The 15,000-nt window shown below is 40.5% G+C and overlaps 1 protein-coding gene across 1 annotated transcript in view; it reads right to left on the minus strand.

Annotated features, from left to right (window-relative positions):
• The window catches only part of AAMDC (adipogenesis associated Mth938 domain containing), a 135,111-nt gene that overhangs the window by 26,135 nt on the left and 93,976 nt on the right, over nucleotides 1-15,000 (minus strand). The window contains exon 3 of the mRNA XM_044073341.1: nucleotides 2,732-2,827. Coding sequence (XP_043929276.1) covers nucleotides 2,732-2,827 — 96 coding nt within the window. The remainder of the gene's footprint in view (nucleotides 1-2,731; nucleotides 2,828-15,000) is intronic.

A 15,000-nucleotide genomic window follows, 5' to 3' on the forward strand; every position in this document is an offset into this window, starting at 1 on the left:
CAGGGTTATGGCACACTGGCTTTGTGAGATATGTGTTGCACACGTTTTGTTTTGGGGTAGCGGTTGCTTGGGTGTCTGCTTTGGAGGTCTCTGCTGCTTAGGCAGATTTTTATTTAGAGCCTCCGAGTATGTTTTTGTGTGTTTATGTGTTTGGTTTGATACCACAGATAGCTTATGGTAATTTGGGGGGTGGGGTGGGAATCACAGTTGAAACCAGATTTTTTTTTTTTGCAGAAATAGCTGCAAGACTCTTCCCAGAGTTTTCGCTTCTCATTTTCTAGGTTCATAGGAACCTAGATAGGAAGGTACTAGGCTATTGGCCCTGGAGCCTATACAAGTCCAGCCAAAAAGGTACCCTGGCTTTTGCCACCCAAGAAGATTATTTTCCTGTGCCACTGTCGAGCAGAGCCACAGAGGTGATCCCCAGGGTGAATTTTCTATTTCCCATCCAATCAAGATATTTCTTGGAGTACTAATGAGGAGCTTTGTTTGATATAGATAGGTAGTTTATTCCAGAGTATGGGAAGTCTCCGGGACAGGAATCTATCCCTCCAGCATGCTCTGTTTATTGTGGTGACAAGGTTTAGGTACCTAGAGCGTGTTTTACTTTCTCCTGATTTCTTCTTTGCTGACATCCACCCAATATGATAACTAGCCAGTAACTAAATTTTACTGAAATTGTTAATCACTGGCTTTTTTTTCCGCACTTTTATTCTTTCTTCATAGAGCTTTCTAATCAACCTGCTCTTCAGACTGCAGCCATCTTGGAATCCCACATCAATTTTAATAGAAATTACAAGTGTAGAGTGCAACAGACTGCAGTTGTAGAGTGCAACAGACTGCAGTTGTAGAGTGCAACAGACTGCAGTTGTAGAGTGCAACAGACTGCAGTTGTAGAGTGCAACAGACTGCAGTTGTAGAGTGCAACAGACTGCAGTTGTAGAGTGCAACTATTATTCAGAAATGTTATGGGTTGAATGGCTCATTTACAGTGAGCACTGAATATGTCAGGAAAGGCAACAGTGTTGGGATGTCTGTCTGCTTGAGACTTTTTGTTAAAAATGGAGAAGTATTAGAAGTGGTTTGCAAAAAACAACAAAAAACTAAGATGTACAATACATTTTCCTTTTAATTTAAAAAAGGAGTTCTGGAACTGTGAGTGTACAAGCCTACTCAGTTTTCTAAATAAAAATAAACTAATTGTTTCCATAAAACAACCTTAAGCACATATTCCAGCATATCTAACATACATTTACTTTCTGGTGTGTTAATACAGAATCAGCTGCTAGGATTCATTGCAAACAAGTTCAGCTTCTGGCTGAAAACAAAATAAGCAGCAGTATTACAAACATCACTGTGTCCAAACCTTTAGTAAAGCTTGGAAGAAATACTTAAAAGCAGATTTTCAGAAAAGGTAAGTAAGCTGGACAACAATTCTCTAGGCAAACAATACAGCAACCAAGTGCACTAACATTCATTTTGATAAAGGTATAAATACATAAATAATAAAAATACTATTGTTACAGGAGTCATGTTAATCTCCAATACTCCACAACAGAAAAAAAAGTGCTAATAATTTATGTGCTCCCCTAGACCTTTTCTGATGGCTCCTCTGCCTTTATCCTACTGGCCCATTCCTTCCTGTGGAACAGGAACAGAGTATTCTAATGCTAGGCAATAGCCCTATGGTCCATTCATTCCTGCCTGGGAATCCCCAGTCAGCCTTCATTCCCTTGTAACAGTGAGATGGGTACAGAGTTTGCCAAGCCTACTGGTCCTGGGAGGAAGCATACCCTCTCACCGTGGCAGCACCCACCCCCCCCAGCAGCTCCTCTGGGCCCGCAATTGCTACATCTCAAGGGGAAGTGTGTCTGCACGTGCTAGTTTCCCCCCACACCTACCTACAGTGAATGCACAACAGTAGCATAAACTCTGGTGATTCAGAGCTCCACTGGTTCAACACCTAGTGCTCCCAGGTAGGTGGCTCCCATGAGGTGAGCCAGAGCCACCACCCCCCACCCCCAAGGATGGGCAAGCTTGCAGAGGAAGCTCATTCCCATACTCCTTCAGCCAGCTCATACAGGCACTCCAGACGCCAGCTGTACTCTGTTTACTTGTGACCTGATCAGGGCTTTATCCCTCTATGCCACAGAGTTGGGGAGTGCTAAATCTAGACGTAACAGGACACTCTTAACACCTTTATGGTTTCCAAGAAAGCTCTGGCAGCTTACAGCTCCTAAAGATGCTAAATTGGGGAAGTTGATTTATCAGAAATGTCAGTGTTTTGGCTACAAAACAAGGCTTGTGCTCAGAAAAGGCACAGGAAAATAGTTATTTATATACATACTCTTCACTAATGGACATGTCAAGTGATATCTTTCACTTTCTCCATTTTAAGCAAATTTGTGTGTTTTTAGTACTGTACAGGTTTACGTAAGGACTGGTCGAATGGAGGAGTGACACTTCCTTGTTTGTCATATACACCTCATGAATCTACAGTCACAGTCTACACACTTCCTAACTTAGTAACTGAAAGTTTCTCTTTTCATGCATTATGTACAAGCAATCATTTTTAAGGATGACCTAATAAAATATACTAGCCACAAAAGGTCAGTAGTAGTACTGTGCTCTTCTGCATACAACACACAATCTTACAGCATATGAATACAAAGCTAGAAGATGTCACAAAAATTGCACTACAGGTGATAAAGCAACTAAAATGTACATATACCTGCAAAGCATCATTCATTCCACGACCAATCACCAATGTGTCAATACCTTTACTGAGGATCTCTTCCAGATCAGCTGGCTGTACTCCAGGGTAGTGCTACAAATTAAGGCAAGTGTAAATGTTAGATTAAAAATATAATAAATCTCCATTTGTTTCTCAACGTACTAGTATTTGAATTTTAAAAAATTACAGCTTCACACTCGAAAATAGTGGCCATCAACAATGATGGACTTGTCATAGTTGGGTCGCATCTGACAGATCACAAACGTAGGAAATGTTAGGAGAGTCAGCTCCCTCACTCTGCTACGATTAAATCAGCATTTACCAAGCTGTGTTTTGCAAGCTCTGTTTGATCAGCAAACCCAACTGGCCACTCCTGAATTGGTAGCCAGCAGAATACTTACTTGTCAAAGACTAAGTACATCTATGCTCATGTTATTTTACTTTACACAGCAAACCTTACTGCGCTATTTAAAATGCTGTCAAGATCATACATTTTACTTGCATTTCAAGGGTAAGAAAAGTACCTTCTATGCAGACAATACAATTGAAGAAAACATTTAGGTATGTGTGCAGGTATAAATGTTCATTTATAAACATTTCCATATGACGCAATACAGTGCTCCTTCGTGCAAAAAATTAGATGCCATAATTACATGTACTTATGTTCAGGAGGAGGCAAAAAGCCCATCTAGTATACCTTACAATTCTACTCCTCCCATCTCTACCTTCCATCTTACTTTTTTTTTTCTTCATCTGTCCCAGGCCCACTTGAATGCATTGTGAGGATTCCCTTTCCACCACCAACTCTGACATTCTATTCAATGGGTCCACAACATTCTCTGTGAAAAAAAATACTTTTGAAGATCTGGGAAATAACGGATTCACTTCTTTCTCAAGAACACCTTTAGCTCCTCTAGCTTCTGGTCATACTCTATCTCTATCCCACAAAGCTTTCTGCTGGATTCCTTCTAGATTAATTCTGGTAACTTGGTGTGTTTTTTTTTAATGTCCATTTGTTCAGCCTAAATCCTTTGTTGCACTTCAATCATCTCCCACTGCTGTACATATCTTTGTGCCATCTCACATGTGTCAGACAAATGACATGAAAAGTACTAGACCCAGAACAGATCACTGCAGTATTCCATTTGCCCTTTCATCAACTCAGTGTGTCCTACCTTTCAACCATGCATTACTTTGGTTCCTCAGTCCTGGTCCTACCCCACCCACTCCAATTTCTGCATCAAACTTCTGTATAGTAGTAGGTCAAATGCCCTGAGGAAAATCAAAGTAGGTTACACCAATTAGTACCTCCTTGTCAAACTCACCTGTAACTCAGTCATAAAACTAAAATAGGTCTGAATGACAACTATGAGCAATATCTTTCAACAGTCCAAGAGATGTGTTTGAAGTTTGATCTAGCAGCTTGCCTAAGAGGGATGGCCTTGCCAGGAACGTCCCTCAAGAAAGCTTTGCAAACTCATTGCACTGTTAAACCCAAGTAGTAAACTGGAGACTGTTCTTCAAATTAACCTATATGGCAGAGAATACAGTTGTGCAAGTAAATGTACCGTAAGAGTAGATGTTCAAATAGATCACTGCTGCAGTAGCCTTAGCTATATGGGGACATTCTAACCAAGGACTAGACCAGCTGGACAGCTTCCAAAGCTTTAAAGGCACCTTCAATTTACCCTAGCTACTGCATACCTTTAGGACAGCAAGATAAAATAGTGGTAGGGCAGCAAAACTTCTGAGCTCTCTTGCCAGTGAAGAATGTTCTCATCTGCGGGCTTCGGAGGACTGATGATCGGCTGCTGTTTCATCAAGGCTGGGCAGGTAAATTCCTCATTGGTGATCATCTTCCACTTTATTAGTGGAATTACCCTTCAATTCCCCAATGTCTCAAGCTACTTGTGACCACTGCCACACATTTTATAAACATGTTGGGGGTTGTAATAAGAACAAATGTATGGCTCTGAACTGTTGACAGTCTAGCTCCTGAGCACAGGAATATATTGGAAACCCTGGCAATTTTGATCTGAAAACAGGCATTCTGGAAATAGAGACCGCTCAATCACCTTCCCAAAGACAGAGGATTGACTGAACCATGAGAGTCTGGAACCTCCTTTTCCTCAACTGCATTTAGTGCACTGATGTCAAGCTTAAGGTCCTTACTCTTCTTGTGGAAGTCTGGAATAAACACTGGATCTTCTCTGGTCTGCTGGGGTCTCTTGGATCTCTGTCTTCTCCAACAGGATAGCAGTTTCCCTTCTGTCCACTTGCTTTTTGTCACAGGAGAACTTTGGGAAGAGAGCAGCCTGATTATCGCATACTCTTTTTGACAGTCTCTGGATATTACTCCCCAACCCACTTATTCTGCATTAGGGCTAACCACACAGGTGAGTGGAAGGATAAATGCCTCCTAACTACCTCCAGAAATTGAGATTTAGGCAGGTCAACAAGGATAATGTTACTGTTTCATTACAGAAGGGTCAAGGTACTTCAGATTTTTAGGCAACCTCTGCCTCTAGTGCAGTGTCAATTAGGGAAGCCTCCATGACAAAAAAACCCCTCTATCATATCTCGTCTTCAAATGGTTTGCATCGTGTTCTTGTACCATACGTTCTTGGCTCATTTCTGGTTCCTTAGAAACACTGGGGATCATGAACTTGACCCCAACAGCAGACAACTCTCCCTCCTTGTCCACACTGAGCAAGTTTTTTTCCCCCACCTTTGGTATAAACGAGGAACCATCAAGCAGAGCACTAGTGAACGAAACTCTGAAGTTCTCTGCAAAACTGCACAATCTGGACCAAGCACATACTTCTATCCCAGCCACCCTCACTGCTCCAACTATTGCATTATGTAAAAGCTTCACAGACAGTGAAGTAATATTTTAAATAGCCACCCCTGACTGTTTATGCAGTTAGCTGTAGGGCAATTTTCCAGTGCTTCAATGATCATACTGAAAATGTTCCATATGCACCAGCTAGTTAAATGCCCTTACTGCAAATGCACACAGCACAAAGTACAATTCCACATGTGATCCACTGCTCATTAACGTCTGTCTGGATGGCAATGCACTGGACTCTCCTCACTGGGTTCCTTTTTAGTGGCTACCACCACCAAAAAACCCAGAGGAGCAAGCCCACTCCAAATGTGGTCAGCCTTTGGAAAGCCAAAGGATCTTATCAAGATTCCTCAAAATGAGCTCAGTTACTATGGGTATCTGCTAGGTTCTGAGCACAACCAGCTTGATCATATGGACTGGGAAGCAGGCCACTCAAAATACAGCTGGGGTGGACCAAGAGGCCTCCTGAAGGATATAGTCCTCAAGGGAGAGGGAGGGGGTCTACATGCCTTGATCCCCACTGCCATACCAATTCAAGGCTTTCTAGAGAGGACTGCGGGACTCCCTCACTTTTGTCAAGATCAGTGAACAGGTAGACACAAAAAAACATTTGTCAGAATGACTTCAGAACTTCTGAAGAGTTATTTTAAGGCATCTGAATTTCCACAAAAATACACATTAATATCTATACAGGTGCTAAACCTACATTAACAGAAAAAATTCCATTTGCATGTATTTATTGTACATTACATATTTTTCTTTGTAACTCAATAAAACATTGCATAACTTGCTCAATTCCTGCTTTCCCCTTAAACCTCACTCCTCCTAAACATTCTGCGTGTACTGCTCCCATGATTTCCATTATTTCTATGCAATTTGCTCCTTCTCTTTTCTAGAGAACCCTTTTCCAGTTATGTCTTTTAAAATGTTAAGTACTTCAAATACAGTTGGTTTAAACTCTGATTTCCATTTTCTAGCAATTGCTTTTTTGGCAACCAACACACGTAAATTTAACAGGGTCTTACCATTTCTAGGCAGTTGAGATCCTGTGTCCCAGCTCAAAATAATCATTTTCATTGGTTACAGCTATTTGCTCACCCAATATTTGACAGACTACTCTATAGAGATTTTTTTTTTTTTTAAAAAGTCTGCCAACTCATTACATTCCCAATTCCTTCTTCCCCATCACACCACCAGCATTTTCTATCTTTGAGAAAAAATGTTTTGAAGTCTCACTGGGGTGTAAAATACCTAAGCAAAGACCCTTAACATTTAAGACTTTGCTGCATACTTTGATGCCACACATTTTCCATTGTTCCCCTATAAATTGCTTTTCCAGTCTCTTGCCAGTCTTTCTTAACCTCCTCTGACTGATTCTTATAGGTTATTGTGCAATATTTTACATGCCCTGCTACTTATCCATTCAACAGCAGCTTCTGTTCTAGATTCAACTCAAAACTTTATCACAGCAGGTCTTTCACTTAGGATTCCCCTTATCCCTTTCTGTTGGGCTACACTCTGATGTCACTTCCTAGTAGGGAAGTCGGTCACTAGCCCGCAGAAAATCTTCTAGGCCTCATCCTACTCCATTATGTTCCAGAAAAAATCCTTCAAGTCTTTATCAACTATGTAAATAGCTTCTTAAAATGAATGAATGTATGTCTAAATGAAAATGCACAGTACAATCCATATGATCTTTCACAATGAGCTAAGTTGCTCATGCTTTATATTGAAATTGACATATTTGTAACGTTCTTTTAGCTGCAACTTTTCTAGACTTTTATCTTTACTGTATTCTGTTTTATGGAGCTTTTCTCCTCGGGCGTCCACTGAAAAACGGGCTATCTGGGCCTACTGGACTTCCCCGGTAATCAAACTTGAAATAAATAAATAACTAAATAAAATATTTTTCACAACTTCTCCTCTGATTGATAAAAATATGCCCGACCATATTAAAAAAAAAACTTAAGGGACTAAAACCTTTTCACTTCTTGCATCTTACAATCCATCAATAAGAGCTTTTACTTTTTAAATATTCTGTTAAATCTCTTCACACACATACTTAGTGGACATAACAGAAGCCCTTTTTAATCTATTATCCTAAATACTTCATCTTTTTGTGTCAAATAAAAATGGGTATTGCTGAACCAATTTGTCTGTGGGGACAATTATTGGTATAATCTTTGTTTTCTCTTCATAAATTTTATATTGAGATTTAAAATGGTCTCAAACTGTTCCACAAAAGATGTTTTTCACTGGATTTAATCAGGTACAAAATATCTGCAAATAAAAAAACTTTTGATTAGCATACCAATTATTTCCTTGAATTTCTGAGTCCCCTATTTTCTTTACCAATGACTCGATATAAAGAGAATAAGAGGGAAAGAGGACACCCCTGCCTGGTTCCTCTTTTGAACACAACTTATCAGAGAACCCTTCCACTAATTCTTGCCTCAGACCCTTCATATATCCTCATAATTAACCTGATCACTGCCCTACTCAAAATCTCAGCTTACTCTGAATGCTTTCACTGCATCAAAAACCACCAGCAACAGTCACATTTTCGTACATTCCGCTTCCCTCTAGATCATCATTGTTCTTTTAATGTCATCAAATGTTTGTCTCCCTTACACAAATCCACAATGAACCACAGCTATCAATTCTGGCAACAAATTTGCCACTCTTTTAGTTAGTATAGACAAACAGTTTATAATCATGGTTTAAAACTGAAATCAGAAAATCATCTACCCCTGGTAACTATTAGATTGACAACACAACCCAAAGAGTTGACCCAGTAGTCAGGGACTTTGGTACACAAAGGTAGTAATCTATCCTTTGACCATTATGAGTCTACAGTAATGAGAAAATCATTCCATATTGTGCATCTTATAAACAAAGGTACACCATTTAGGTCCAAGGAAGCCATTGTTTTACTGTATCTGACATTCAGACTCAGTAAAATGCTTTTGGCAGGCATATCCAGCAACTGAATGTCCAGACAGGTTCCTCACTAAAAGAATACAGGGCATAAGTAACGTCCAAGAATCTAAAAAAGTGGGTTCATGTAGTAGAGTACAAAATGACAGCGCTCAAAAAAACAAAATGAACATCTGTACCAATCTCATTCACTTAATACACATTCAGTGATTTCATCCTTGACCCTCGGTACTTCATCAGAACACTTCCATCAAAGAATAGATTTAAATGATCCCATCAATAAACAGTTAATTGAATGTGTGCATGCTTAAATTAGTACCGTTAAAAGGCCATACCTCCTACACATTTGAATACAGTGTGACCAGTATAAAACTCACTTAAACTTAAAAAATGCAAACACCAATCTGTCAGTTGTTTCCACCCACTACTTGAGATAGCACAAGATGCCATAAAATTAACAAATTAACCTCAAAATATGAACAAATATTTATGACTTTACATTTTTAGTACACATTCAGAATACAGAAAATACAAATAAAAATACATTAAATGTCAAAATCACAACTTAGCAGCCCTCATTAAAAAAAATGGTTATATTTAAATGGGATCATTTAAACCTGGTGGTGAGGTGGCATCTAACCTGATCTGCCAGACAAGCTCCCTATATTCTATTTTGGGATCCAACTGCTCACCTCCAATATCAAAGGGTTCTCCTTCCAATATACCAAACTCATATTTGGTAAAACCATCACATATCCTAGAGTGGTTGTAAATATCATGGTTTACATTTTTTCTGATGTCATAAATATGTGTTCATAAATTCTTTGTCAGTTTCCTTTCAGTTTACCAACATGAAAGGACTGGCATTTAGTACAGATAGTCATATAAACTAAACTTGTCACAATTACCCTTTACAAAATTAATTCTGGTATTTAAACAAATTTTTCTTCATCTATAAATGTACTGACAATAGATCTCCCACACCTTGTAGTTCCAGGCCTGGATTCCCCATCCTTCCTCCATTCATCTCTTGACTTGTTGCCCTCAATAATTCTTTGTTTTTATCAATTTTGTAAACAAACTGTGGTGCTCCAACTGTTCCAAAACACCCTCAACTATTTTACAAATAGACCAGTTACTCCTAATAAGTGTTCTTAACCAGTGTACTACCACCATATTGTAAAACCATATAGTTTTCAAAATTAAATATTCCCGCACAGGGGGTTGGGGGTCACAGATTTCACATTCCCTATAGGGTTCCCAGGTAAGGGGACATACTTCACATAGGTTCCATTTACCAACTTAGCATAAATGTCCAAAAGCAGGCCACTTTGGTACCCCCTCTCCAAGAACATCTCACACATTTAATTGGGCTCTTAAGGTATAATTTTGGAAAACATTCAGCCACTTGAATCAATAGTCTCTTAACCAGGTTCTTTTTACAGTACCAAGGATGACAACTTCTATAAATGTAAATAAGAACTGGAAAATGTGCTCTTTCTATACAAGGATGAAACAAAATGGCCAGACCCAACAGAATGTTGGTACATAAATTAAACTGGTTGTCCCTGCAATACACTCAAATTGATCCTTAACAATTAAATTGTCTCTCCATATAATACAAATACCATACAAAAATCTACAGTAAAATCTCCAGCACTGCTGGTAGTGTGACCTTAGTATGTACGAGTTTTCCCATGTAACCAAGTGGGCAAAAATGTGGGCACAAGTTGCTTCCATTGCTACCCCTTTAACGTGCCTATACAATTCCCCTTCAAAGAATAAAAACATTCTGTAAAACAAAATCCATCAAATCCATTACAAGTCTGAATTCCATACCAGCCAATAACTGGTACTCTAAGGATCTCATTGTGTGGTATACTAGCAAAGATCAACCACATTGTTAAACTAGCCTGATTGCTATGCAAGTCTGGATAATTTCATCAAATTACAAGTCTGAATTCCATACCAGCCAATAACTGGTACTCTAAGGATCTCATTGTGTGGTATACTAGCAAAGATCAACCACATTGTTAAACTAGCCTGATTGCTATGCAAGTCTGGATAATTTAATCAAAAAAAAAACACACACACCTTTTAAGTACATGGGGGCGTCCATTCAATATATTCAATCTCCTATACATAATGTAGATATTATATACAGTTACTTTGGAACTAGAGAAAAAAAAACTTTACTCCCTGAATCAGTTGGCCCTTTTCATTAAGGCGATTTTAGGACCTCGGTAGATGAGCTACCAAACAGGACTTCTTTATTTAAATGTGGCATTAGGGATTTGGCCTTGTCTTCAGGGAGACAAATCTAAGCCGTGCATATCTCCGAATTACAGATCCCGCAGATGCAGCTCTAGAAACGACAGGAGCTGCATCATATCACTTTGGGAGATGCAAAAAAATAAAAAGCAAGTTTGTCAAGGAAGATTTGGCAGCTGATGGAGGCAGATTTAGTAATTATCTGCTTCAGGTCCAAGAATATCACAAGGAGAAATTTGGCCAAATGGAATTGACAATTTATAGCACTGATGGCCAGGGCTGAAGAGATACTAGCCTAACAAATGACCTACCATCTTTGCCACTAGCTATGGGGTCGGAAGAGTCTTAGTATACAGAAGTTTCTCCCTTATAAAGGGCAGTCTGCCAAAGGTTTAGAAAAATTATTTATGTAATTTATTCACTTTATAAAGCCTATCAGGCCTCCTGGCTGCAAGAGGTTTAGCATCAATGGAAGAACATGCAGAAATGAATGCATCTCCCAAGGCCCCAATAACAAATGGAATCAGCTGGGAGTTTTGGGGCAATCTATTTGAAGGAGGTTATAAACACTCGAGTTTCTGAAATTTCTTCTCCTTCCCATTCCCACTGACATGGGGCCTTCATTTTAGAGATAGTGTCTGAAAAAGAAATCTATTCAGTTGGAGAGTCTGAAGATATGTTCCTGTCCGATTCGGATTCAAAATGAGCAGGAACAGAGATCTGGGACATCTTCTGACTTTGAAAACCTACACCATTTGTCCTTTGAAGCCTCATCACTAAACACCGAGGAAGGTGGTGAAATAAGAAGTTATGTACTCACTGGGTCTATATCAGAAGAGAGAAAGTTCACAAGAATGAACGCTCTTCCGATCGAAAATGCTAGACAACGAAACGCTATTTCTGGGGGTCACCGTATAGTGAGGTTAGGAATATTTGCCCTTTCTTCACTGTAGTGAGACCTCGGAGTTGGAATATATATTTAGCGGGGGTGTGGGGAAACAGCCCCCCACAATATCAAGTTCGAGGTTTGTGCTTTTTCGATGTTTGAGCGTTCGTTCTTGTGAACTTCGCTCTTCTGATATAGACCCGTACTCACCATAATGTTCCATGACAGTTGTTCGAACCCATCAGTCAAGAATGAAGGTGAGATGGAGACTATTCCTCAGGTACGGCCACATGCAAAGCTAGAGGTCTTCCAGAAGCTCAAGGCCAAGCCCCAATCCCATGATGCACACGTGAATTACCTTGGATCTTGTTCGCTACTTAACCATATATAATAGCTATTCCCCTTTAGAAAGGAAGAAGAATTTGAGCAACCAGGATGAACCAACATCTAGATCAGCTATCAGCCAGGAGGGGGTAGGAGGGAGGGACGCAAGAATGAAGGCTTGCTGAACAACTCCCATGGAATGTTATGGTGAGTACATAACTTCTTATGTGAAGTTGTTCAATCTCGCCATTCATTCCAAGTACCATCTATCTTGGGTGGCTCACGGGAGTACATTTTTCAGGACCATGGACCCAAAGGAAGCCCTGTCCCTGGAGGCCTTAACCTTGTAATGAGTGATAAAGGTATAAGGTTTTGACCAAGTGGCTGCTGCACAATTATCGAGGGAAAGTTTGGCTGAAAATGCAGAGGATGTAGAAACTGCTCTGGTTGAGTGAGCTTTAATCTTGTGTTGCAAGGGCATATTAGCAGCTGAATAGGCAAAAGTGATACAATCAGACAACCATTTGGACAGAGTTGTTTTAGTCACTGGTCCACCTTTCCTGGATTCATAGAAAGGAACAAAAAGCTGGCCCAATTTCCTGAAATCTTTTGCTCTATCCAAATAAAATCTGAGCTGTCTGAACATAAGGTTGGTGCAGCATATATTCTAACTTGTTAGAATAATTAGGGAAGAAAACTAGTAACTCAACAACTTGGTTAATATTGGTTTCTGAACAAAATTTGGGCAAAAAAGGAAGGATTTGTCCTATGATACTCTGTCAGCATGAAAAATGAAATAAAGAGGGCTGATAAAGCCTGAAGCTCTGACACTCTGTGGACAGAGGTAATAGCCACTAGAAAAATGTTTTTCCATGACAAATATTTGAGGTCACAAGATGATGCTGGTTCAGACAGGGGGAGAATTATACGCAGCAGCATAAAATTTAAATTCCATGGAGAATATGGAGTTTTCACAGGTGGTCTCATATGAAATGTCCCCTTCAGAAAGACTTTGTTTAAATATATTTGTCCCACTAGTTATCCAGTCAACCACAAGATGAAAATTAGAAATAGCAGCCAACTGAACCCGAACTGTTGCTGCTGCTGCCCCTTTATTAAAACTCAATCAAGAATTCTAGTATGGATGTCATGGAGGCTTGGTAAGGATCAATATTATTCTTAGAGGCCCACATGGAAAATCTCTTCCACTCACCAAGATATAATTTTCTAGTGGATGGCTTATAAGAAGACAAAAGGATCTGTTTTGTCTCATTGGAAGGGTTATGAAGCCTGGCTAGGAGGGGAACTGTAGCAGCCAAGCTGTCAGCTTCAATGATTGCAGATAAGGATAAAGATCCCCCGACGGGTGCGTTAGGTCTGGAACTGGGTCCAGAATACAGGGATCCTCCAAGAGATGATGATGAAGGAATGGTAACCAAATCTGCAGAGGCCAATGAGGGGCTATAAGGATGATGGTCCTTCCCAGGGATTTTGCTTTATATAGAACCTTTGGTATCAATGGTATTGGTGGAAATGCACAGAGGAGACCCGGGGGCCAATCGTATACGACTGCGTCCCTCACGGCTTCTCCTGGAAGGTGAAACAGGGCAAAGTAGCTTCTGCATTTTGTGTTGATGTGACTGGCAAAAAGGTCGTAGCAAGGCTGACCCCATTTGCGGAAAAATCCTGTCCGCAATCTTTGAGGGACTACGTGTGTGGCAACAAGACTGCCCTGCTTAGTTCGTCTGCCATCACATTGGATCTCCCCGGGATGTGCATTGCCAACAGAAAGTGTTGGGAGGAAACAGCTCACTGCCAAACTATGAGGGCTTCTCGGCAAAGGGGATAAGAGCTGGTTCCCCCTTGCTTGTTCAAGTACCAGACTCTGACATTGTCGGTCTGAATCTCAATCGTTCCTAGAGGAAGAGAGTCCTGAAGTACTGCAACACCAAAAGTACTGCTCTCATCTCCAGAATATTGCTATGCAAATGTGACTCCTGATCGGTCCATGTGCCTTGGGCAGTCTTTCCCTGAAAATGCCCCCCAACCCCATCAGGGAAGTGTCCATGGTCACAATGGCTACTGGATGGGGTAGAAAAAAAAGGGGCATCCTATGGTGACATGAAGAAACGTCAACCACCACTGGAGGTCCTTCTTGCAAGAGCTTGTAATTGGTATTGTGTGGTCCATGGGTAGTTCCTGGTAAGACCATTGAGTGAACAGCTATTGAAGGATCTGCATATGCATTCTTGCTAATGACATGGCTAGGATTGCTGAAGCCATCATACCCAATACTTTCAGAACTTCTGAAGCCAGTGCTCTGTCTTTCGATACCAATGTACTGACATGCTGATGAAGAAGACTCTATTGGTAGCCTTAGAATGGTGGAAGTGTCTAGCTCTGCCCTGATAAAAACTATAAGCTACGATGGCGACAAGGTAGACTTTTGAGTTGACAGTAAAGCCTAGATGACTGCAGAGAGACAGAGTGTACTCCCTTTCCTGAATAAGTTGATGCCTGGTGGTGGCAGTGAGGACCCAATTGTCTAGGTACAGAAACACCTGGAACCCTAGACTCCTCAGGTGAGCTGTGACCACTGCCATGCATTTGGTGAACACTCTGGGGGCTGTAGTGAGACCAAAGGGCTGGGCTCGAAACTAAAATGATTGGCTCCCAGCCGGAAACGCAGGTGCTCTCTGGATGGCCTGGCCATATTTATGTGGTAGTACCCATCCTTGAGATCCATCGAACACATTCAATTGTCTTTCCCTAAGAAGGGAAGTATAGACCGAAGCGTGACCATCTGGAACTTTTCTTTACATATTGGTTGAGTCTGCTGAGGTCCAAAATGGGTCTCCAGTCCCTTGTTTTCTATGGAACAAAAAAGAATCTTTAGTAAGTTCCGGAACCTGAATGGTCTGCTGGGATTGGCTGGATGACTTTTCTAGCAACTTTTGGACCTCTATAGTTGCTTGCTCCCTGTAACTGGGTGGAACATAT

This window comes from Protopterus annectens, chromosome 5.part1 (assembly GCF_019279795.1).
Source record: "Protopterus annectens isolate FY-2018-M chromosome 5.part1, PAN1.0, whole genome shotgun sequence".
Lineage (NCBI taxonomy): Eukaryota > Metazoa > Chordata > Ceratodontiformes > Protopteridae > Protopterus > Protopterus annectens.